This window comes from Pieris napi, chromosome 18 (assembly GCF_905475465.1).
Source record: "Pieris napi chromosome 18, ilPieNapi1.2, whole genome shotgun sequence".
Lineage (NCBI taxonomy): Eukaryota > Metazoa > Arthropoda > Insecta > Lepidoptera > Pieridae > Pieris > Pieris napi.
The window spans coordinates 6,240,382-6,266,260 of NC_062251.1; the positions used below are offsets into that span (position 1 = coordinate 6,240,382).

The 25,879-nt window shown below is 34.0% G+C and overlaps 1 protein-coding gene across 7 annotated transcripts in view; it reads right to left on the minus strand.

Moving 5' to 3' along the window:
* LOC125058592 (spectrin beta chain, non-erythrocytic 1) overlaps positions 1-25,879 on the minus strand; it is a 141,344-nt gene that overhangs the window by 95,020 nt on the left and 20,445 nt on the right. For 3 of the 7 annotated variants that reach the window (XM_047662698.1, XM_047662696.1, XM_047662693.1), the window contains exons 1-13: positions 22,510-22,639; positions 20,588-20,605; positions 20,113-20,133; positions 18,875-19,047; positions 14,866-15,033; positions 9,718-9,834; positions 6,546-6,703; positions 5,455-5,570; positions 4,407-4,519; positions 3,221-3,408; positions 1,980-2,118; positions 1,817-1,903; positions 898-1,028 (exon numbers count right to left, since the gene is read on the minus strand). In XM_047662698.1, the coding sequence (XP_047518654.1) occupies positions 898-1,028; positions 1,817-1,903; positions 1,980-2,118; positions 3,221-3,408; positions 4,407-4,519; positions 5,455-5,570; positions 6,546-6,703; positions 9,718-9,834; positions 14,866-15,033; positions 18,875-19,047; positions 20,113-20,133; positions 20,588-20,605; positions 22,510-22,576 (1,496 nt within the window). In that variant the 5' untranslated portion in view covers positions 22,577-22,639. Of the gene's footprint in view, positions 1-897; positions 1,029-1,816; positions 1,904-1,979; positions 2,119-3,220; positions 3,409-4,406; positions 4,520-5,454; positions 5,571-6,545; positions 6,704-9,717; positions 9,835-14,865; positions 15,034-18,874; positions 19,048-20,112; positions 20,134-20,587; positions 20,606-22,509; positions 22,653-25,879 lie in introns of those variants that run through there. The other 4 variants (XM_047662694.1, XM_047662699.1, XM_047662695.1 and 1 more) reach the window with 4 other exon arrangements.

The window sequence follows — 25,879 nt, forward strand, 5'->3', positions numbered from 1 at the left end:
ACGTATACGAACTGTATAGGTTCGTGCTTCAACGTGTCCTAAATACAACAACGTACGTATACGTACAAATATTACTAGAACATCTAAATATATAAAAAAAGTCGTGTTAGTTCCACCACTTATAACTCAAGATCGGCTGGACCGATGTTAGTTATCTCTTTTTTGGTCGATTCCTCTCCGCTCCGAATAACAGAATAAGTAATTAAATATCGGTCTTGATCGAAGACATGTGTTACTTCATAAAAAAATGTTGTATATCAGAAAGTGCTTTAACATGCAGTATCGCAATTTTGGCGCTAGAGAGAAGAGGCCTAATGTGTAAAACTGCCATTCTTCTTTCGTAATGGCAAGGAATAAAACATTTCTGTATTTGCAAAAAAAAAGTTGTATTAATGTTACTTTACCTTAATGAAATCCTAAATTATGTTTAACTAAAGTTAACACGATATTATTAGACTGTTAGGCGGATCGAAGTTAGCCGGGCCAGCTAGTTGTGTTTATTTTTATTACGGATCAGATAAAAAAAGAAAGACTAATTAAAAAAAGCCATCGAAGATATTTACTAGTTCCAAAATTGTTCATAAAATAAGCTGAAAAATCTCAAGTGATGCGTAGGAGTGAGGGATAACTAATTTTCAGCTATTTCATCAAAAAAAAAATTCAATTTTCCACTCTTCAAACAGTAATAATGAAAAGTAACGTCTATATCTGGAGCAAGCGACGAAGTGAGGCCCGCCCTGAATTTAGCTGTGTTTTTAAAGGCTAGCGACACACTTTCGAGGCTTCTGGCAATGTAAGTGTCCATGGGCGGCGGTATCACTTAACATCAGATGAGCCGTTTGCTTTCTATTACGTAAAAAAAACATCAGCCGGCCTTGGTATTATTAATTTACATACCTAGCTAGAATATCAGCTGATATCGCTTCATGTTTCTTAACAGTTGCATCAACCTGGGACAAGTTGGAGCCGTAACGAGGGTCTGAGAGTACTTGGATCATCTCCTTAAGGTAACCTTTACGAAGAACGGACTGAAAAACAAAAATTCATATATACTATTAATATTAAGTAAATGGGCAAGTCTATACCAACTATAGACTATTGTCAGCTCGTGAACGAACGAAAACTTTTAGTTTTCTCATGTAAATGATATCGAAAACGAAAAAATTTCATCAAAATCGGTCCAGCCAAGTTTTATTAAACCGGAATTTAATTAACACACCCACAAAAGATTTAAGATTATATAAACGTGGCGAGTATCAAGTCTTCATGAGTTTGAAATGTACTAGCAAACGTGGACGTTACGTACACGTCAATATTCATATTAAATATTTGTTTAGAATTGAAAATGACTGCTTAATCTATATTATCCATTGTATTGCTAAGAAAATATAATATACCAGCAGACCCAACAGACGTCCTGCATGATATTTCAATTGATTAGGGAGCGTTCAAGTATTACGTAACACATTTTGGGGGGGAGGGGGTCCTTTTGTAAAACGTTACGATGCGGGGCGGGGATTAACTTTTAGGTATAAAGAGTCAGTAGGTGGTCACGAAACGTTTGACTATATTTGGGTACCAAAAAACGTTACAAGGCGTTACATGGGGGGGGGGGGGTCAATAATCTCCAAAAATTGCGTGACGTAATACTTGAACGCTTCCTTAGGATTATAAACAAAGTATGAATGTACCGACGGCAGCGCCATCTGCCGGGCTGATTTGTGATTCTAAACCATTCACGGTCCAACCGTTTAATAGGAGTTCAGTGACATACACACGTACAGTAGAATTATATATATATAAAAATATAACTTACTTTTGTATTGAATTTATAATTGAGTTGCTCCAATCTTTGCTGTCGCAGCAATTCTGTTCGCAAAGCGAGTTCGCGTGCGTGTTCCGCCTAAAAACAATGATATAGTTTAGTTTTAGAATAGGAATAGCAATTTAGATATTAAAACATAGATACCAGCTTATACCTGTTCCAGCTGCTGCCACGCCCTTTCCAGGTCTTGTGGCAGTTGGCCATCTGCAGGTGCCCACCCTTCTCCCACCAAGCTCTTGAGCATTGTATTGATGCTGAAGTACAAAGCTTCGATCTCTGATCGTTCTTTATATCTAAAAAAAAAACAGTTAATAGTAATTATTTTTATGATTGGACAATTCACACCAATTGACCTAGTCCCATGCTAAGCTGGTGAAGCTTGTGTTATGGGTACTAGGCAACGGATATACATACATATTATAGATAGATAGACATATAAATACATATTTAAACACCCAAGACCTAAGTTCAACACCAAATGCTCATCACATCGATGTTCGTCTCAGCCGGGGATCGAACCCGGGACCCATGGATTCGCAGTCAGGGGTACTAACCACTAGACCAATGAGTCGTCATATCGTATAAACTAACAAAATAGGTAATGCATAATAAATTTAATTTTTAAAGTGCGTGTAAGCTGAAGACGTGATAGGTAAAGTTATTAATAATTAATAAATGTGGAAGTAAACAACAATAAATTTATTTATTTATGGCGTAGTCTTGCTCTTTCGCGAATTTTGTAAACATTTTTGACATTCATTAAAGTGCGCTTACACGGGCAACTAAAATTGCTCAATTCCAGTCAATACTCGTCAACTATGACGTCACGACTCTATCAAGCAATTTACGGCAACGGCAACAAGCATCACTACTGCGCAATACAATATTGAGCGATATGGCGCAACTTCATCAACTAGGCAATACTGTCCTACACGAGCATTTCAGTATTCACTCGCTATGAACGACATTGTTCTTGCTGCGGCGGCTTGTAGCGCTTTTTTATTATTAATTAAAAACACAAAAGAAAGAAAAGGAATAGGCGTATCTGGGTGCGATCGTTTTTGGCCGCAATTTTCATTAAATGATATATTATTCAAAAACTTTACTAGAATGTCACGAACAGACTTTGAATTACTTTTGAATAAATTGATGATTGAATGATTTTTGACTTTTGCGATTTTCCCCTTCCAGTGTTGAACCATAAGAAACTCATGTATCCAATCAGTGCTTAACACACGGCAAATAAGTTCGCGCTAAGTCTGACTTACTTACTCTGAAATACTAGCCTGAGAGTTAAAGCCTCATTTCTTCTCCTCACTAGAGAACTAGTACATGTAATTGGCGACGTATACGCATAACTAAACGTACGAGTGCGACTGCGTACGTAATACTTACTTAGGTGGTTTTTCAACTGTTCTATACTGTTTGAAGGCCAATAAGAGCCTCTGAATGCCATCCAACGAGTTAGGGAAGTCCCGACAGTTTAATTCTGTTATCTTCAACCGGATCCACTCAAGCAGAGCTGTTAGAAGCCGACAATATTCAGCTTTTCGAGCGTCGCAGTCCATCAGTTGACCGATAATCTGAAAATATATTACAGCCTTGTGTTATATGTGCGGAAAGAGAAAAGCTGGGGATTGGAGGTTGCTACAGTACGTAAGCTATTGCATAGATTTAATCGCGGGCTTTGAGCGCGGCGACCGAATCAAGAAATTCCGTAACGAAAAAACCTAACACACGATGACGTATCATAGTTGCGGCAAATACGCGTTAGATTGGGACAGAACGCATACTACCCATCTCTCTGACGAGATCGGTGACGTAGCGTGAGCGCGGTCGGTGCAGCCGGTACGGGTTAGAGTGAGGCAGACAGAAATACTGCATAAATAAAAAATAAATAAATAATTATAAGTTATAACTGCATAAGTTGATAAAAAATGCTATGCAATAGCTTTACCGCGGCAGTCCCCGAGTGCCACACGTTTTTTTTGCTAATTTAATAAAACTTACGTCATTATAGTTCGACAGTAATCATCTTGATACATAAAATAGAAAATAATTTAATAAATTAAATGAGGCGAAGCAAATACGGATTATAATAGTAGGTTCTCATTCTACTCAAGATGGCTGTAGCGATGAAACAATTACAAATTTATTTATTACGTAAATCATTTTACTATATAGAATTAAAATAAATCAGTGGCGCTAAATATTTAGGTCTGGGCCTCAGATTTCTGAATCTGTTTCATGATCATTTTTAAATCTAATAGGCAAGTAGGTGATCAGCCTCCAGTGCCTGACACACGCCGTCGACTTGGGTCTAAGACATGTCGGTTTCCTCACGATGTTTTCCTTCACCGTTCGAGCAAATATTAAATGCGCACATAGAAAGAAAGTCCATTGGTGCACAGCCGGGGCTCGAACCTACGACCTCAGGAACACTGCTCTAATATTTTACTATATAGAAGCTAAAAAAGATATTTCAATAGAGAACTAATATTTTTTTTGGTTTGAATATTTAAGATAGCCCGCCATGTATCACATAAAAGATTCTGTATAAATCCTAACAAGAAATATTTACATTAGCAATTCTTTTTCCACTCTTCTGTTCGTTCTTCATTCTGGCGAATGTGTGGTAGTAGCTCGCTACGTACGTCATTACTGACTTTTCGTCAGGTCGAGTTGTGTCCACGTCTGAAAGTATTAAAATCGTTATAACAAACGCTTATCTTCACTATTATATAGTTTAACTTAAAGTGGTTTAAATGAAAATAAATAGCACGCGTAGTAACGCGGCCCCATCATCATAAGGATATTTCCGGAGAAGTTGTCGCCAGGGCCCGGCGGGGGACACCGAGCCTTTTAGCAAATAAAGTCCCTTTTGAGGAAATTTGATTTCGGCTACAGATCAAACTGATCGCGTGCCTTTTAGGCTATTAAGGGGTACAAAGTACACATGTTAGAAGTGAAACTTCTTTGTAAATTAATTATTACTAAGGTAAAAGCCGCAATAGATGATCATGTACAAGTATATGATCACTCCATGTATTTGTATATCTATATTCACACTGTTTACACACTGTATACGTGCTTATGATAATATAAATAAATAAAAGTCTGCGTTTACTGCAAAAGACGTTATGCGACAGAAGTGCCATCTAAACTTCTAATTTGTAACTACTAAAAGAATACATCAACCAATAGCGTGTATTTTTTCTCGATCTCCCTAACTCTCTCTCTCAATCTTTCTTACTAAAAGCTCTCTCCCACCTTTCGCTCCACGGCTATTTGCTTCATGCTACGTTCGCCCTTTCTCACTCTCTCTCAATCGCTCTCTCCCTTTACTTCGACAAAAACGCTGCACATCTTCGTGACGTTCCGATATTTTTTTTACCCTCATGTGCCTTAAGAAGTTTCACTTCAATAATTTTGATCGCAATTTTGGGGATTTTTGAAATCCCCTCCTAATCAAACTTTACGTAACCACTTTACTTAAACACAATTATGAAGCGTATACTATACGTATACGTATACTACTTGTTAAAAACAATGCGATGCCCGAAGTTCAAACCCCCTTCCACACTGTCAGGCATCATTTGAACGCGTAGCGGTATTAAGAGTAACAATACCTTCAGCGTCAAGCAACTTCGGAATTCCTAAATTATTGTGCGCCACATCGAACGCGTGGTTTAGCGTCTCCACGTGATCGTTGGTCGGTACTTCCGTCCAGAGGAATAGGTCCGGTCTGAAAAGTGAATTACAGATTACCAATGCGGTAACTATTGATATTTATATCACATACAAATACAATGCACATTCAACAGTAATAGATTAAAATATTAATTAAAAGATTGACATAAACCAGACATTTTTTCAGTTCACTTAACGGACAATTAAAAATGTCTATTAATCTATGCAGTTAATTATTTTCATACATTGTGTCATGTGTTCCCAAAAAAATTTCTTAAAAGTTCCCAAAAACTTATCTCTATATATATAAAACTCTCGTGTCATAATGTTCGTTCCCATACTCCTTCGAAACGGCTCGACCGATTCTTATGATTTTTTATGCATATTCAGTAAGTCTGAGAATCGGCTACTATCTTTCAAACGCTTAAGTGATGTGGTATCCACCCCAACATTTTTTTTTAAATATTTAGAGATTTATTATTTTATGACATACAAAAATACATACAACCCCTCCCTAATTTTCACCCCTATTTTTATAGTAGTAGATAATTATTTTTAGTGAACTAAAAAAATGTTTCCTGGAAATAATATACATGGCAAAACAACGTTTGGCGGTCAGCTACTTGTACAGCTACATATCGTTTCCGATAATATCCAATAACAGAAGTGTAACTTAGATTTAAGAACCCTTAAAGTCAAGTTAGTTTTGTTTCCAGCGTCGCAACCCCACTACCCCTAACTTTATGTTAGTTATAAGCTCATATTAAACGATTAAAGCCAGTTGACACCTAAACAGAGTTTCATTTATTTGAATATCCCTCCAACAACTCCTACCAAACTCGGGATAGAATTTGATTTATGTGTGTTGTAAGTAAATTTATTAATTAAATTTGGAATATTCCAAACCCTGAAATATACTGATTAATTCAGATTTGAGATGTGGATATCCACGCTCTTCTACAGAACATATAGCAAAAGAAGACGGGCATTTGAAGTCGGTTAAACTGTTGTAAATGATTGTATTGTTTACCTGTGAGCATGTATAAGGGCATTGAAACCAAGTCCCGACCGCCAGGAGTCAGTGAAGTTGTGTATGTGTACTCCATGATAGCCGCTCGTTTTTCTTTGACACCAGAGCAGCAACGCATCCTTGGCCGACTTCTTCTCTGACGATACATTTTCTTCGTCCTGAAAATCGTGGAAGTAAAATTAATGTATTCTTAGAAAATATACCACACCACACTCTGCCTGATTGTTACTTATCTCTTGATCTTTGACAGTTGACAATTTTTGATAGATTACTACGTAGTAATACTTGAACGTATTCAAGTATTACGTATACTACATCGTGTTATGTTAAAACTAGGGATGCATCCGATACCGATGCCGATACCGATATATCGGCGATACTTTGGGTTTGCCGATATATCGGCATCGGCGATATTTTCAGTGCCGATTCACCGATACTTTTCAAATTTCACGCTTTAAAAAAATAATGTAAACGCGCATTTTGTATGATCTAGTTTGTTGCAAACGAGCCACGTTCAATCACGTGAAATCCCCGCGTTTTATTCACTTTGTTGTCTCTATCATTCGCTGAATTCACAAAGCATCATTATTTATGTATATGTATTTCATTTCGCTAAACACTATTTATTTACTAACACTTTGTTGCCTTACAATATAAAAATTGAACATAATTAAATGAAAAGGAGGGCAAAAATACATATTACATATAAACTAAAAAAAATCTACATGAAAAATAAAAAATGCACATGAATCACGATAATTTACGATCAGTCTCACGTCAGTTAGTAGTTAGTACAAAAAACTCTTGTTGGATTGATTAGTAGACCAATATTTTTACTCGAGTCAACTATATTTGACAGCGCGTAGTTATTAGATATTATGGCTTGCGGGAGATCATTGAGACTTTATTGAACGTAGATTTGAAAATCATTTAGTTGGCTTTTAACTGATATCGCGAGTAGTATTTTTTCGATACCAAATTTAATAAAATACAGAATTACAACAATGTTATCATTGTTAATTTTTATTGTTAACAGTTATTTATTTTATTTTAATTTAATTTTTACTCTTAATTCTTAATTTTAGTAACAAAACCCCTCAAATTATTTAAAGTTTGTGACTATTTTTTGTATATATGTATATTTAAAAAAAAAAATATATAAAATTTAACTTAACTTGATATATTTTACCTTAATGTAATTTTAATTCAATAGGCGTTGGTATCGGTATCGGTATCGGTATCGGTATCGACGATATTCCTATGAGTGTATCGGCATCGGTATCGTATCGGCAAAAAAGCGTATCGATGCATCCCTAGTTAAAACGTTTTTTTTAATAAATGTTTTCTAGATAATTCCCCGACTATGTAGTCGTCGGAGGTATTAAATAGCTTACGTAAATGGTATAGATAACCCGTATGATTAAACACTACTACCTATTTCTTTTAACAACTTTTTGTATGACCTTAACAGCAAATCCCAAAAAGATGCCTCTTAACCTAATGTTTAACATTATTTCCTTTAAAATCGTCACTGTTACTTTTCTGCCCATAGCTTGCTCAGTGTTATACCTGTCATATCCATACATTGGACAGTCGGTCAGAACATGTAATAAAACGCAGTTAAAATTGACTGGTTTTAACTAGATATTTGTTTGTTACTTTGTGTAATATTTAATCTTGTTAAAGCTTAATCCAGTTTAAGCCTAATCCAATAATTACAATGCTTAGTAAATCATTTATGCAATTTGCTACGGCATTGAATTAATGCGATATCAATTTAGATTCACTTATTCCGCAAATGTACATTAAATTATGTCCTAAAACAGAAGTGGCAAGGGGCAGGGCATAGCAAGATACACAGATGGACTTTAAAGATGACTATATGGAAACAAGGGAAGAAGAAGAGGTTGAGACAAAAAGGTGGATAGAAGAAATAGAAGCAAGAAGCGAATGGAGAAAGAAAGCCATGGATGCAGAGTTCTGGGAAAAGCTGTAGGAGGTCTGTACCCGTGAAGAGGTTCCTATCAATGGTACTGAAGGTAGCTAGGATATAGGATATACAGGATGGCCAAAAAATCGTGGATCAAACGCAAATAGAGGATAGATGAGGTCATCAGCGGCAAAAAATTGTTCTACGGGAGGCCTCTAAGGTCAACCCCTGCAGAGTTATGATTTATTTAAGTTTTTATATGAAAATTGACTTTTTTTTACTAATTCTTCTTAAAATTCGAAAATATCTACATCCTGTATCTTTCTCATAATATCCACTAGATTGGTACTGATGAGTTCTTGCGTTAGACATACTATTTATAGTTGTTTATTGAGTGTATTCAAGATAATATTAAATGATACGATATAACATTTTTTCAAATCATAAATTTTTCTTTACTTCGAACCCCACTGTGAAAAAAAATTACTGCACCGAAAAGTGACCCTGTACTACAAGTTTTGGCGCATTTAATAGGGATTCTAAAAAGGTATTACACATGGCGATGAGTGGCTCTAATATCTTTCTAGGACGAAAAAACAACAACGATTCGGACTTATGATAGATTATTTACCTACCTGTGACCAGTGCTGTGTGAATAAGACTTGGATGGATTTTGGATGCATTTATAATACAGTCGACTCTCGATAATTTGACACTCGTTAATTTGAATCTCTCGATAAATTGAATAAAATCAATGATAATTGGTCCCTTCGGTAATTTGAAGTTGAAAAAGTATTATCTTGTTCGCCAACATGCGATAATTTGAAATCCGGTCTCCCTACTCTCTATAATTTGAAGCATTTATCATGCAGTGACGATTACTTTGCAGCTCTCACCACTATCGAAAATTCTTTGGACAATGAAGTCTGAATAAACTGAAGTCACTAACTCAAAAAAAGATTACAGACTTCTTTTCGAAATAAAAATTTGTGAATAATTGTTATAATAATTGTTAATACATAATAAGAATACCTATAGAAATAATAAGTAACAAATTTTGATCAAATTCTTATTTCCTTCAGTCGCCCCTCCCTCTCGTGGTTATTCAAACACTTGTTATTTTGAACTCTTGATAATTTGAAATTTATCTCTGATCCCTTGAGTTTCAAATCATCGAGAGTCGACTGATCAAATTGGGTGTGTCGTTTGTATTCTTCCTATTTTAATACAGATTATACTCACAACGTCAATTTCTATCTCCTGAATCTGGAAACGAAGGATGATGGTCCATATGAGACCAAGGATGAGACGTGGGTTCCCATCTACTATATCTTCGGCTCCGATAGACTCCAAGCGCACCTGGAATATGATTGGACATATTAATACTATCTTCTATCTATCTATATATATATATAATGAAAATGGTCTTCGTTTGAGGCTCAATCACGCCTAAACCACTGATCGTATCGACATGAAACCACCACCATTCGATGCGAAATTTTTCCTAAATGGTTTATGGCTATTTATTTATTAAATTCCAACGTTCCTTCATTTTTTTTATTGCTGTTTTACTTTTATGAAAATTTATCCATACGGACTTCACCGCGGAAACATTCGGGGAGGCTTCCTAGAACCTCTAAACGTCAACATCTGTTAAAAACTCGATTTTCGAAATATTTCAATTTTCTTAGCGGGAAGTTAAAAATAAGAATAATAAAAATATGAAAAAAATAAAATAATGAAACATAAAATTTATTTTAATTCGTCCAGCAAAGCGGGCGCGAAACGGCTAGTGTTTCAATATATATTAGTCTAGGTTCGCGATTTCGTGTATATATATAAAATTGGACTTCCTCAACAATAATAATTATATAATTCCCTGGGAATCACACTATTTTTTGGTAAAAATCAAAAAAAAATACATATGGTAGTTTTTGAAGTTATACTTCTTTTGGCGCGTTAGGGAAAAAATTATGAGAGTGAATTTTAACGATGCGCGCGCACACCGTCACAAAAAACCGACACCCTGAAGTAAGCTATAGTTAAAAATTTAGTTTTTCCTATTTTTAGTGTTTTTTCTGCAAACGTAGAATAAGGCGAAAGATACAATTTTTAAAGATTTTTATCTTGTTACGCCAAAGAAGTAACTAACGCGTGTACGTAAGAACACACAAGTTTCTTTGTGTGAATGGCGTTTATACAAACAAAAGTAATTATATCGCTAGCAAATAAGGTAACCTAACTTCCCGGAAATATCCGATTTTTATTTCGTTTAAGACATCGGTTAGAACAACATACCGGTTATTTTGACCAAAATCAAAGGTCCCGGCTGAATTCTATTATTTTAGTTTTATAACAACATCATCGGTTGTTACGACTATCGGTTTTTACAAATAGGTATGAGAAGTCCTTCGATGTCGTTATAACAGATTTTGACTGTATATATAAGTATATATTTAGTTCTAAGTAGGTTGTATTTAATAGTCCTGAACTATAGGAAGTAGTAGTACTTGTAGTAAGGTACAAGTATCGTGTTTATTTTTTTTAATTTTCACACTTCTAACACTTAACTTATAATATAACTAGCAGACTCGGCCAAGCGTTGCTGTGGCTATGGTTGTTATATTACATAGTAGTAAGTTATTCAAGAGAAACGGTATGTGAACACCAGTAATGGGGACCACCATGCTTTTTGGTGGTAATGCCATTAAATTGTAGCTTATGTGAAACGTTGGTTTCAACACAGCGCCATCTGTTAGAATTGTGACTGTCAAAAAATTTGCAATAAATTAATTTTGCGGGTATAAATTGAGATTTAAGCTATCCTATCTTTTAAGTTAGATCAAACTACACATGGTGTGCAAATTTGATTGAAATCGGTTCGGTAGTTTAGGAGTCCATAGCGGACAAACAACGTGACACGTAATTTATATATATTAAGATATGGCAAAACGTTTGTTAGGTTAACAAATTTAAACGCTAAAAAAACCTCTTTCTATTACTTTCAAAGCACGTAAAACTAATTAACTATAAGACGACAAGCAAATTTGTTTAATGTAATTTCGACTTTATCATAACTATATAGAGTGTATATTTGTGTCTATATGTACAACCTTGAGCGAACCTCCGTTGTCATTGAAAGGTTTCCCGAGGTATGTCATAATCGTATAATATCATTTCACTGTACTTGGTGTATTTTCTTTATTTCTTCACACTCAGGGAAGACTGACAAAATATTTGACATACAACACAGTTGATTGACACACAACACATATCCGTTTGGGTAAGGAAATCGTTGGCCTAGTGGCATCAGCGTGCGACTCTCATCCTTGAGGTCGTAGGTTCGTATGGCTGTCACCAATGGACTTTCTATGTGCGCATTTAACACTCGAACGGTGAAGGAAAACCGTGACGACACCGGCTTGCCATAAACCCATAGTCGACGGCGTGTGTCAGGCACAGGAGGCTGATGAACTTGCCTATTAGACTGACAGATCAAGAAAGAGATCCAGAAATCTGAGGCCCAGAACTAAAAAGGTAATTTATTATCGAATACAGAATATCCTCATATGACCTTCATACATGACAAATTATCATTACAAGTTAAAAATAAATGATGTTATTTAATTTCGCATTTTTTATCTTTCAGTGAATTTTATGTTAGACAAATTGATTATCAAACAGTTTGATAAGCGATATCTGCTTAATTAGGAAGCCCAGCAAGGTCGGCGATAAACACGGTTACAGTGATATTCAAGTTTTGTACTTAGACATAGAAATATGATTGATTACTATCAAAAACACACACACAAAATAACAATAATCAAAGAAAAAAGATATATAAAAAAGTGTGTGTGTGTCAGCTACGACACACGATTGGAGTTTACTCCTTACGAACGATAAAATGGCGATAATGTTCTGTGGCTGTCGACCACATTTTCATACTAAAGGTGGTAAGAATATATGTTTTTATAATGTAAATGTTTGTAGTAGTAATAAAACGTACCTACATCATCTATGCCCAAATAGGATTTTCTTTCTGTGACCAAAGTTACCTTTATAGTAAGAGAAGAATAAGAATGAACAATCTTTTTAGTTTTAATTTCACTGACCATTACTATTGACAAAACTCTATGGCACGCTAGACAATCTACTTTTATTTTTTACACCTGTCAACACTGACAATATTGTAACGTGGCTGTCAAAACGTGAAATCAAAATAGAAAAGTCTGTGTATTCCATCTCATACTTTTACACGTTCAATCCTACAGATAGTTTGTCTCTTTCTACATAACGCCTCAACTTTTCGTGTTACACTTGATTTTACTCCTCATAAAATTTCCGTACCGGGCCTTATACTCAAATCGTTTCGTAAGGAGTAATATCCAAAAAATAAATAAAAAATATAATCAGAGAAAATTAAAAAAAAACCCTTTTCCCATTCGGTTCGTTTCAAGTGTGTAATGCGTGTGTGCTGTGGCTGTAATTGGCCCTGGCTCAGCATTATGCCGAGGAGCAGAATGTTCCACAGCGCTGGTCATTCTGATCTTAAAGGTATTTAATTGATACTATTATCAAAACTAGGTATTAAGACCAGATGTCGCAGTAGCTTAATTAGCCGTTCAATTAACAGCCTGGCCGTTTAACTATCGGCCTGAAACATATTCATCATTAATTGTATCGTATTTATTTATGAGTAGAAGAAATTATTCGGTAATAATAAAGCAAAAATTACAACTATATAATTCAACTTTGAATGGCAATATTAAAAATAATACGTGACACTTTTTTTTTAATTTTCTGGTATTAATTACCTGCCCTATCACCCGATTTCGGCTTGGCGGTTTCTAAAGGAACACCCTGTATACTGTATTTGCAAAATATATGATTTTTTGTATTGGAACGCTCAGTATTCTATTTTCCATCAGATAAAATTTCGCTTCAAAGGTAGGTACCGTGCTATCCATTGTAAAACGTTCTGTTATCTTATCATTACAAGCGTTACGCATTCGTATTTAATGATGTACTATATGTTAAATTGTTTGAAGCACTTGCGATTGTATATCTATATATATGTAAAGTTTTGTAACAAAAAGTCAAACACTGGTCCGATTACAATAAACCTTTTTGAACTGAAATCTTCTTTAGCGGCGTTGGACTTTTGTTTCGGAAGGAGTAAAAAATGTTAAAATCTTGTCAGGTCACGTGACCTGATCAAAAATTCGTAAGACGGATGGAGAGTAGACAGCTGGCGCAGCGTATTTAATGTAATATAAATTGTCATGTTTGTGTACGATATCACAATAAATAGATATTGTATTCTACCTCATAAATGATAGTACTTTTATAAAGAAATTCGTGCAAAATTATTCCCTAACCATTTTAAAATATCAAAAATGCACAACGTTAATATTCAAGTTTACACTTCTGCCAGTACTGCCGGAGTGCAATCCTTCGTTTTTTTTTTCATACAGTACTAGACAAATGTTTGGCCATAATCCCACCTGGAGAGCACGCCTGTCCAGGAGATACCTGTTCAACCGCCGATAAAATGAAACCATATTATACCCTCTAAGATGGAACGAGTTCCACTCTTGCTGTTCAAAAAAAACTACGAACCAAATCGTGCAGTGATGGGGATGTCAACAGCGAAGGGGTGAAACTCCAGCGACCTTCTAAATGAGCGTTATTTGAAAGGGGATGACGGAATTAGAGTGTGTATTTCATTATCTACGGTGTAACTACAGAAAATCTATGATATTTTACTTTTTAATCTACAGTCAAAATCTGTTATAACGACATCGAAAGGTACTCATATTTGGTCGTAAAAACCGATAGTCGTAACAGTCGATGACGTTGTTATTAAGAACCTAATACATTCCTTTTATTGAATGTGTGATTAATATACTCATGTACAAAATAAAACTAAATTTTTCTTATTTCACATATAAATTATAATAAAAAGACATTACGTACATTATCATGTTTATATATTAGCAAAACCTGTTATTTTTTTTAAACGGCGGTTTAAAAGAATTTAGCCGGGACCTTTGATGTTGGTCAATATATTATATAACCGGTATGTTGTTCTAAGCGATGTCGTCTAAATATAAAATTTTCTATACAGCTTGCTCGATTTTTACGATTTCTTTAGTATTTATTCGGTTGGTCTGATAATATTTTTAACCCAATAACTGAAAATGATAAATAAATAATAATAAATAAAAAACTGTAAATGATACCCAAATGATTGTATGAATGAATAAGAATAAATATGTAATATACATATACACATATACCCTTTACCACTAACACATCTTTGGCAACGCAACGTGTGATAACCAGCTAAGCATGAACCTTGCAAGAACCTCTCCAAGAGTTTCATCTTACCTTGGTATGCAAAAAGCTAAGCGATTTGTTGACATTTTCAATCTTGTGAACCCGCATCCGGCCCGAGTTGGGTCTGGGCAGCCGCTCGCCGCTGATAATCTCGAGCAGTTTGAGCAGCCGTCGCCCATCTGCCAGATCTACGAAGAGATCCTCCACTTCCATACGAGCCTGGAAATAAAATATTTATTTTCACTTCGTTACCTTAGACATAAACTTCAGGTTACATAAGTTATTAGGTAGAATAGAAAATAATTTACTGAGCCTAAAGTAAAATAATATAAAAAAAGAGTGCGTGTACGCGCGTAAGAAGATATACTTCTTTGGCATTATTAAAAATAGTTTTTGATTGCATGCAAATAATTCATTACAATTAAATAATCAAAGACTGGAAAAGGAGTCATTATAGTCAATAAAGTTCAGTTTATATTTGAAAAATTAAATAAATAAATATTTATTATTATTCTCTGTCATTAAGTGTAACATAAATTCTATTATTATTCGAATGTTGTTTTTAAATTATGTCCAATGCCGTAGCATCTCCCGTGGGCAACTTCATTCTGTTAATTTTGTGTCACGTTGCGCGCGCATCGTAAATTTTTTTGTAATGGCTATTACAATCCGTCGATTGGTTTTGAAGCGACAAAAGCGATTTTTTGTAGTTAATACCTCATTATTTTAAATGTGTAGTAGATTCTGATAACTTTATACTTAAAGCGGAACATATCAAATCATAGGTCAGGCCTTATAAATAACAAATGCCAATTAATATAATAAACGGTGACATCATTTAAGGACTATTTCCTCGTAGTTTATCGTGTTGTTATATAATTAATTGTATTAAATTTAAATTAAATCAAAATTAGTTCATCGCAACAATTATGAACCTCAAAATAATTACAAGTAAGTAAGTTCTCCTTTAAAATATTTATAGTAAAATAAAAACTACAAAATGAATTCATTCATATTAAATACAAATTTATATATTACTAGCTGATTTGGATAGATTTGTTTATGTATTACTAGCTGCCCCCGCGAACTTCGATTCTCCTTAATGTGATTTTACTTAGCCTACCTTTTTAGTACATACCAAGATGGATCATTTAGGATTTTCTGTGAATTTTCTCTATATAAACGTCAGATTTCAATACATAAGATTTTAATGAACAAATAATAAATTGGGGTTTATCGTAGAGGGGTGAAAATTAAGGGTTGTATGTATTTTTGTATGCTGTATCATAAAAAAATTAAAACAAACAAAAATTGTCAAAAAAATAAAAAAACATGGAGATAGAGACTCCATGTTTTTTTATTTTCTATGGGGTAGCATAATAAAATGTTCCAAAAGAAAAGAAAGAAGTTCGCGGGGCAGTTATTGGAAAATCTCTATATATATATATATATATAATTCTCGTGTCACAATGTTCGTTGCCATACTCCTCCGAAAGGGCTCGACTGATTCTTATGAAATTTTTTATTCATAGTCTGAGAATCGGCTGCTATCTATTTTCCAAATCCCTAACTGATAAGGAGTGTCCACCCCAAAAATTTATTTTTAATTTTCTACAATTAATTAAACCCTTAATTTTCACCCCTCTACGATCAACCCCTATTTTATTATCGAGATAGTTATTTTTATTGAACTAAAAAAAAAATTCCTAGAAATAATATACATGGCAATACAAACGTTTGCCGGGTCAGCTAGTATTATATAAAGATACTAGCTGGCCTGGCGAACATCGTACCGCCTAACAGTCGATTCTTTATTTGTTTAAAATACTTATTCTGCTATTCGGGACACCGGTCTAGCTAGTAAGATAAAAAAAGAAAGTTGATAATACAACAAATACATTATGTCAAAAAATAAAAATTTACCTTCCCGGAACCCCTCCACTAACACTTGAACTTTATGCTATGGTATTAAAGTTCAAATTGACTTTTAAGTATCATTACGAATATTATGTATGGGAATATAGAAAAGTGTTGTTTTTAGACTTTTTCACTTAATTTTTTTTAATTTTTCTCCGTAAGAACCATCCTCGTACTTCAAGGAATATTATAATAAAAAATCAGACAAATCGGTCAAGCCGTTTTCATGTTATGTCGTGACAACGGAAAACGGGTTTCATTTTCATATATATAGATAGATTATAACTCTTTATTTTTCATTATGTTGTCTGTATATTTGTATATATCACCTTTGTATTGTATGACTGACGCATAGGACCTAATCCGTGTGTGTGAAACAAGTGATGACCGAATCATTGTGTCATTTTCCTGCAAGTACGTTACACATACGACCTTCATCATTCGATTGAAATTGCGCAATTATCATTAAAATATGCAGTCATTTATGTTATTAAAAAATATTATATTCATTACTATTTTTTGGAGTGAAACTTCTTTAGACGCATGAAGGTAAATTTTTACGGATACGTCACGGAGATGTGCAGCGTTTTTGTCGAAAGGGAGGTAGCGATTGAGAGATAGTGAGAAGGGCGAATTACCTTATAGATATTCTATTTTTAAAATTAAAATTTCGTTAAGAGAATTTATGAAATATTAGTATTTTATATTTTATGCAAAATAATTTATTGAAATCTCAAATGACGAATTGTTAATTAAAATGCCACGTGTTTTTATCATCGAAGAAATAAATTAAAAAAATAAATTTATAATTTGTATTAATTTTCAACACTTAATATTTAATTGACAAATAAATTCATTAAATTCCTAACAAATCTTCCTTTTTCCCTCCCTCTAAGTCTCGGAAATCTAAAGTTTAAATTTGTATAAATATGAACAAGACTTAAAAATTAGTTTGCCAAAGAAGTTCACGTTATAATTTGAGGAAAGCACCAGCTCTGAGGTCACCGGTACTTTCTACCAGGCGCCAACTTAAATCTTTAATTAGCGCCTGTGCACTTGAATCCTCGGCCCAAGAGTCTCTCTTTTTTATTATAATTTGAAAAAATATTTTTGCCCCGACCGAGCATGGGCATTGACTGTATCTCTCAGGAACGTTCTCCTATGATCGAGGATTTTGTCAACATATAGTATATGTTTAATTTAGCATGGCTAGCACGGACTCATCGCGTCCAATTGTAGAGTACCTACCTAACGATATCGTTCAATATGATGATTGCTCAATTCGACTTATCAGCGATTTTATGTCAGACGTAATTTTAGCCATAAAACCTTTTACGCTTTGTGATATAATAATAATGATAAGCCTTTATCTAAGATTGACATACATTATACAAAAATAAAGATATATAGAATTACTATAAATAATTATTACACTAAAATGCGGCCCCTTTTTGGGAGAAATTTTATTTTTTGCCATAGACATCCAATTTTTGCCACCCTTTCGACCTCGTCTGCCCATCGCTCTATTATTCTGCCCTTGTTTCTTTTTTTCTGTTGGGCCAGTCAATTCGGTTAACGTTTTACACATTGTGCTATAGCAATATCAGATAAGTTCATTTAACAATTATGGAATGCTCTGCTCTCGGTCTCTCGCTGACTTAGATTTTATTGAAGACACCACTAAGATTCTATCTTCAAAAACTTTGTTATAATTTTTTATATTTTTTTTATTAAGAGTTAATTTAAAAATATATATTATATGGCTTATGGCTTCGTCCCGCCTCAATGAATGCCCTTTGTCATACTTATTTATGATTTTTATGAAAGTAATACAGTGAATACAAAATAAATATTAAGTTCACTAGTTTGAAAGTGACAAAACCCATAAACATTTGTATTGGATTTATTTTTCAATGGTTTTGCTTTAGTCAATGGTTCCAATCCTTTAAATATAAGATCAACATAATATATGATTATTATGACCCCTTCTTTGTTTTATATATTTTTTATTGTTTCTTTTATCTGAATTGACATCTGTGCTATACTTTTTGTCCTATGTTCCTAAATGATTACTCTTCAATAAACGAAAACGAAACGATAAAACATTATCGATAAACGCGTGCTATGTGAAAAAAGTTAATACCTTTTGTAAGAACGAGTTGATCCATTTCGTAAATGTCTTTTTCTGTATATGCAATCGTTCCTCCTGCAGGGCTTTTATGCGTCCCTGCTCGAACTTGAGAGCATCTTCACGCTGCGTCATGTTGGTACGCTGTTGCACTGCCGCCGAGTACCCGCCCGGTTCATATTGTTGCCCTGTAATGAAAAAATATTTAAAATCTTATTTTGACTTTAATGAAGCAAGAACCAGAAATGAACAACAGCCTTGTGCGAGGAAGTATTTTTGAAGTTATACTTCTTTAGGCGCGTTATGAAAAAATGATGAGAGTGAAATTTTACGATGCGCGCGCACCGTGACACAAAATTAACAGAATGAAGTTGCCCACTGAAGATGCTACGGCATTGGACATAATTTAAAAACAACATTCGAATAATAATAGAATTTATGTTATACTTAATGTAAGAGAATAATAATAAATATTTATTTTTTCAAATGTAAACTGAACTTTATTGACTATAATGACTCCTTTTCCAGTCTTTGATTATTTAATTGTAATTAATTATTTGCATGCAATCAAAAACTATTTTTAATAATGCCAAAGAAGTATAACTTCTTACGCGCGTACATAAGTACACGCACCTTTTTTTTTATGGAAGGTAAATGATTAAGACTAGACTATGCGTGTTGTTCCCACGAGAATGTAAGTGCGTGCTCCTATTTCACCATGCCTCGTGCTGATGGAGGACAAATCTTGTTTATTTTTTATTTTATAATTAATTACTTAATTTCATATGGAACATGGTGTAATGGTTGCAGCTCCTTACAAACGTTGTGTAAAACAAAAAACTTGGCGATTAAAAAGAGTGGCGGAGAGTTTATTGCCAGTTCTTCTCTTCCGTTCTACGCCCTTGATTTGAGAACTGGCAGTAAATGTAAAATTAGAAGCATTTAATACGTATTTCTTTTAGACGTTCATAAGACGATTTTGCATTTGAATTAGTGCTATCCGCTCATGGACGCTTGCAACAGGAGCTTGAGTTGATGATGGGTCTTCGTTTTTTAGACAATTCATACCATCACGTGATATGAAAAACATACAAAATTCGTTTGGTTAGTGAGTCGCCTGTCGAAAAATGTTGTCTCGGACACTTGATATCCAAAGACAAATATTAATAAGTTTAGTTATTTATTTCAATGTATATTATTTTATTATTAGTTTTATGTGTCTAAAGATAAATTAAAAAATAATAGAACCTCACCTTCGTCCTCATCCTCGTAGTCTGATTGTAAAAAAAAATATTTGATTACACATGCATATGCATATTAATAAGGATACAGTTTTTTGTGAACCAGCTCGGAGAATTAAACACTGAATGATTTCTCACTGATGATTGAAGAATAAAGAGCAGCCTAGTGGCTTCAGCGTGCATCTCTCATACCAGAGGTCGTAGGTTCGATCCCCGGCAGTGCACTAATGGACTTTCTTTCTATGTGCGCATTTAATATTTGCTCGATAGGTGTATCATAGGAGGCTGATCACCAACTTGCCTATTAGATTTGAAATTGATCATGAAAGAGATTCAGAAATCTGAGAGGTTGTACCGCCAATGATTTTAATTGAAGAATAATCTTTGTCTATATAAATGAACATTTGTGTCTCTGGTACAACTTTGACTTTGTATTTTTTTTCTTTGTACTAACAGTACATACTGTTAGTTTTTTTTTAAACCTTACCTTGTGTTTTGAGTTCATCTTGTTATGCATGGAAAATAAATATAATGGAATACAGGGTAATAAATCAATGTGTAGCAGAAGTCGGGTGACAAGGCAGATAGTGGAACACCAGAAAATTATTTAACAAATCTTTTCTTTTATATATACTTTTTATGGAATTCCGACTAAATGCGCCATTTTTTATGTTAATTTCCACTTTTAAACTGTCAGATACCTGAATGTGAAGAACAGGTGAATTTTTTTTTTTAGCATAGAATTTTTTTATCCATTTTCTGGGGGCACCTGTCCAATTACCCGATTTCGGCTTAGCGTTAATTTATATGACTAAAATGACAAAACCATAACTCGCCGCATTTATAATAGAGATAGTGAAAACAACTAAATGCATTCCGCAATCTGTACGTCATTTGATCTATAATTGTTTAGTCAAGCCACATTTCATATACCTAATTGAAATATGGGGTACAGCATGCAAAAACAAAATTTCTACAATACAAACACTACAAAATAAATTAATAAAAGCACTATTCAGATACAATTTTTTAACACCTACTAATAAAATCTACCAAGAAACTAAAATTATGACGATTAAACAACTATATGTTTATAGCACCTGTATCCTTATTAAAAAAATTTTAAATAACTCTCTACATAGTAACTTATCATTTAATAAAATCAAATACACCACTACACGCAATACTCGTCGAGCGAGTTTGCTTATCTTGCCAAAGCCGCGCACAAATTATTTAAAGAGATCTATTAGGTATGAGGGTGTGCAATTGTTTAATCGGTTGCCGTCTAAGCTTCGTAACATTAGCGTGATTGATCAATTCAAAAGGGCATTAAAGACACACATCAGAATGGGCCCATTAGACTAGAATTGGGCTAGCTGATGGCGACGTGTATCTCGTTTGTATATACTTAATATTAAATTTCTCATGTAAATAAAAAAAAAAAATTTTTGTAATGAGAAATAAAGTTCTTTAAACATATAACTATCTATAACTAACTTGTCTCTTATGCTTAAAACATGTCTATTTTATATGAAACAATCCAGACTTTATAACACACCCTTACTTTAAGATTCTCTGCGGATCCACCCGCATTAATTCTTTCGTAGCAAATGGACTTTTAAATTCATTTTTTTTTAAATATGGTTTATTGTAGCTATTGATGTCTTCTATAAAACTGTAGTACATCACTTTGGTCTATTGTCAATAGTTTCTGAGGCGTCTGAGATATAGTTTTTACTGGTATTTTAACACCGTCATTATCGAAGTTTTTGAATAAGTCGGTCCAGTTCTTTTAGTATTCAATGCAAAAAAACAATCAAATCTTTCCTCTTCATAATATTAGTGTAATAAATAATCCACAATGCGTGATATGAATCACAGATTCGCTTGCTTTATTAATTAACTAACATGATTTTAGATTTGACATAGGCCTTTAAGAGCCTTACTCATGGAAAACTCCAACGGTACACACACACACTCACGCACACAGACGCCCACGCAGACACACACACATTCAACTCTATTTCTATGGGAATCTAGTTGACTGTTTTGATTAGTTTTTTTTTATTTTGTCCTTTTTTTAGAAACTTTAAATTTTGTTGCCTACTCATATGTACTTTTTTTTTGTTTTGACTCAGTATGACTTTGCTGTGGAATGGAAGTCTGGTTATCCATATCACAGGTTCATACCTAGCTTGGAAACCAGTCTCCCAATACCTTCTTAACTGAAAGCGTACTACCGTTTGTTTCAAATGTTATATGAGAGAAAATAAAGAATTATTATTATTAATATTATGATGATGATGATTATTATTAATCTATGACTCAATCAATAGACACATAGAACCCAGATTCAATGGTGACTATTGGACATAATACCAGGCGATATGTACAGGCGCTTATATTTACCATATTTTCTACTTGGCTGGTAATCCTGGTAGGATTGTATGCTGACGTTGCTTAACTGCCTCTGCATCGTCACGTCATTTCACTTTTCACTTCACTTTTACACTTTCACTTAGTGCACTAATCTAGAACTAATTAACAAAGATCTTGTATTGGTACATAAAACAAAATTAAATTAAATTTCTTAAAATCGACTTGTGTAACACTCTGAAGCTTTGCGCGGATTTTCTGTTTAATTCAAAAACAAGAATGCTAGTGTGTTGCTGGCCTTTTAAAGAATTGGTACGCTTATAGTGGTGATGCACGACAAATAATGCCTTATATGACACTCAGTTGTGGAACGGCGGACGTCGAGGTGTTACGTGTTGTTAGGGTATTTTATATTAAGCGTCGACGTCCGATGCGTTTATTTTATGCGTTTTTTTTTTTAAATTTATAATGCTACAAATGTAATTATTTTTTTTGTATCTCACACACTGTTTTATTGTGTTTTTTTTTAAATATTTTTATTACTCTTTAATGTTAATATTCTACGGTTTCGATATTTGTAAATATGTGAGGAACATGTATACTAACTTTTTTAGTATAGTAGTTTATTCTAAGACTACATTGTCTTCACATATAATTATTTAACAAATGTAACAAAATATTGTAAACCTATTTTAAAAGAGTAAGTGTGGAGTTTCTTGCCCATTCTTCTCCACACGAAACTACCTTTTGGAAGGGGCAACTAGAATCTTTTTTGTATTTTTTTTTGACGTTCAAAAGTGCCATTTTGGATGGTCTAATTGACATAAATGATTTGACTTTTGACTTTTGTCCGATAAAGAAACTCAGCTGCAGGTATTGGTCCAAACAACTCTGAACACTCTCCATAAATGTAGAAGATGCAGAGAGACCCCACATCTCTACCCAACGCCAAAGTTTATTCGTTAAATATGATCAAGTGGAAGGTAGTACTGGGAAGGTGACACAGAATGTGCGAAATTGAACGCATGACCTCAAACCACAATGTCTTTACGTCGGTCAATCACCTATCCACCTACATAATGCCTATAGTATCGCATAATATATTAATATATGCGTAAATAGCAACTTAGAAAACATTCCTGCTAGTTTATGACTTGGTAGCCTGTGGGGAAAGAGAACCAGACAAAACTAATATACAGTGGGCTTTTGTATGAGATGTAACTTCTCATCTCCTCGGAAAAGCAAAAAAGCTGATACGGCCACAAGGAGGTGGAAAATAAACGGCTCAAATATCAGTATTTCCTCTAACTTCGATTTTGTTCCCTTTGGAGTAGAGACTCTTGAGAGTTTCAAGTTCACAAGTCATAATCTCCAATAGGACATTAAGTTCATTATTAGTTAGGTTTTTTAATTTATTTATTTTACCGAATTTAATCATAATATGTTACATTAGAAAACTGTATACGTATACATATTAGTTTAGCTATTCAAAGGGGGAACGCTGCCAGTAGCTTCGGAAACTTGCCTAAAGGGATTCCTTTTTTATATATTTTAGTTATTATATTTTAAGGTTAGTTATTATTTTTATTGTTCTTTTTTTGTATTACAGTTAGGTTGTCGTAAAGCCTAATAAGAAAACATCATATTTATTTGTAACTAGCGGACCCGACAGACGTTGTCCTGTCTTAACTATGAATATTAATTTCAAATTGGTATAAATTATTAAAAAATATTTCAGAAACAAAGTGTTTATTATTCTAATGCTTTATGTTATACAACATTCTTTGTTTGTTTTTCTGGCTCGCATATTATTATATTATCAATATAATAACTCCGATCGAAGCATTTATTTTAAACGATATTCATTTTTCTTACATCCTCTTTGACGATATTTGCAGCACGCATTCTGTCAATGTTATGTCAAACGCCATAAGGTTACATCAAAAAGTTCGAATTGAATGGTGGTTAAGTATTCTTAAATTTTCTAATTTTCCGCGCAATTTTTTCTTTTTTTCTTTTATAAGAACCTTCTCCTGACAATTACAAACACAAAAAAAAAATCTGACAAATCGATCAAGCCGTTTTCATGTTATGTCGTGACAACGGAAAACGGGTTTCATATTTATATATATAGATTGCTACAAGTAGTGTAAAATTTTTAATTTTCTTATTTATAGAATATTTCATTAAACGCGGTTGCGCGCTGTAACTCCTATACAACGTTGTGTATGTGTCTCTCTATATTCAGATGAAGTACCTACTGTGTTTACCACCGTGTCTGGTGTAATTAGATGCGCACCGTTATGTTAATTGTTTCACTGTTGGTAAAAGGGCCAATACAACTGAGTTTTATAGACCAGTAGGCTCACCTGATGTTAAGTGATACCTCATAGACACTTCTAGAAGTAAGCCAGCCTCTTAAGAATTACTAATTGAAGGAGTGGGCAGCTGGTTCCACATAGTGGTGGTGGACGGACGACGGACATCGAAGTGATACGGGTGAAATTTCTTATTCAGTCGAAGTCCGATGATGAAACTCAGCTGCACGTATTAATCCGAACAATGGTAAATGCATAGAGATGTCGCAGCCAACTTAATTAGCCGTTCAATTAACAGCCTAGCCTTTTAACTAAACGGCGCCGTTTAACTAACGGCCTGATTCAGTCGTAGCGTTTGTTACAGCATTTAATAAACTGGTTGGCTAATGCTTAGGCCATTCGCACGATAGAGTCATTATTTGGCAGAAATTAAAAAGATAAACATATGACATAAAAAATATTTATTTTAAACTTAAATTGCTTAATGACTTAAGCAATTTTAAAAGCATTCACATTATTATTGTCACTACACGCTTCCATTATAGTTGTTTTTTATGAAAATTTGGAAAACACCATCAAAGTTGTGGTTTGCCGACGCCATATTGACAGTTAGAGAAGTTTCGAGTTTGAGAGTGGCAGAAAGTGAGTAATGAAACGTCATCGATCCAAGTCATTTGCCTAGCTGTCTAATCAACTGGCTGAACATCTCGCAGGCCGTAATTAAACGGCTAGGCTGTTAATTGAACGGCTAATTAAGCTAGTTGGCTGCGACAGAGACACAACGAAACTCCTAATTTTCTAGTTTGTAACTTAAATGTTTTTTTTAATAGAACAGCGGGCAAAGGGGCAGGAGGCTCATCTGACGACGATTATTTTATACTGAGATTAGCGAAAACGCATTTTCTTATATTATAATTAGTTTGCGTTTATTAGCGAATATTTAAGCGAGATTTATTATTAATATATCCTTCAAATGTTAATGCCAATTGTCAATGTCATATTTTAAAGGTTTTATGGCCTGTCAATGTCAACTGTCAAGACCATAGAGATATTATGTGCGGCGCAGTATAAAAGTGAGTTATTGC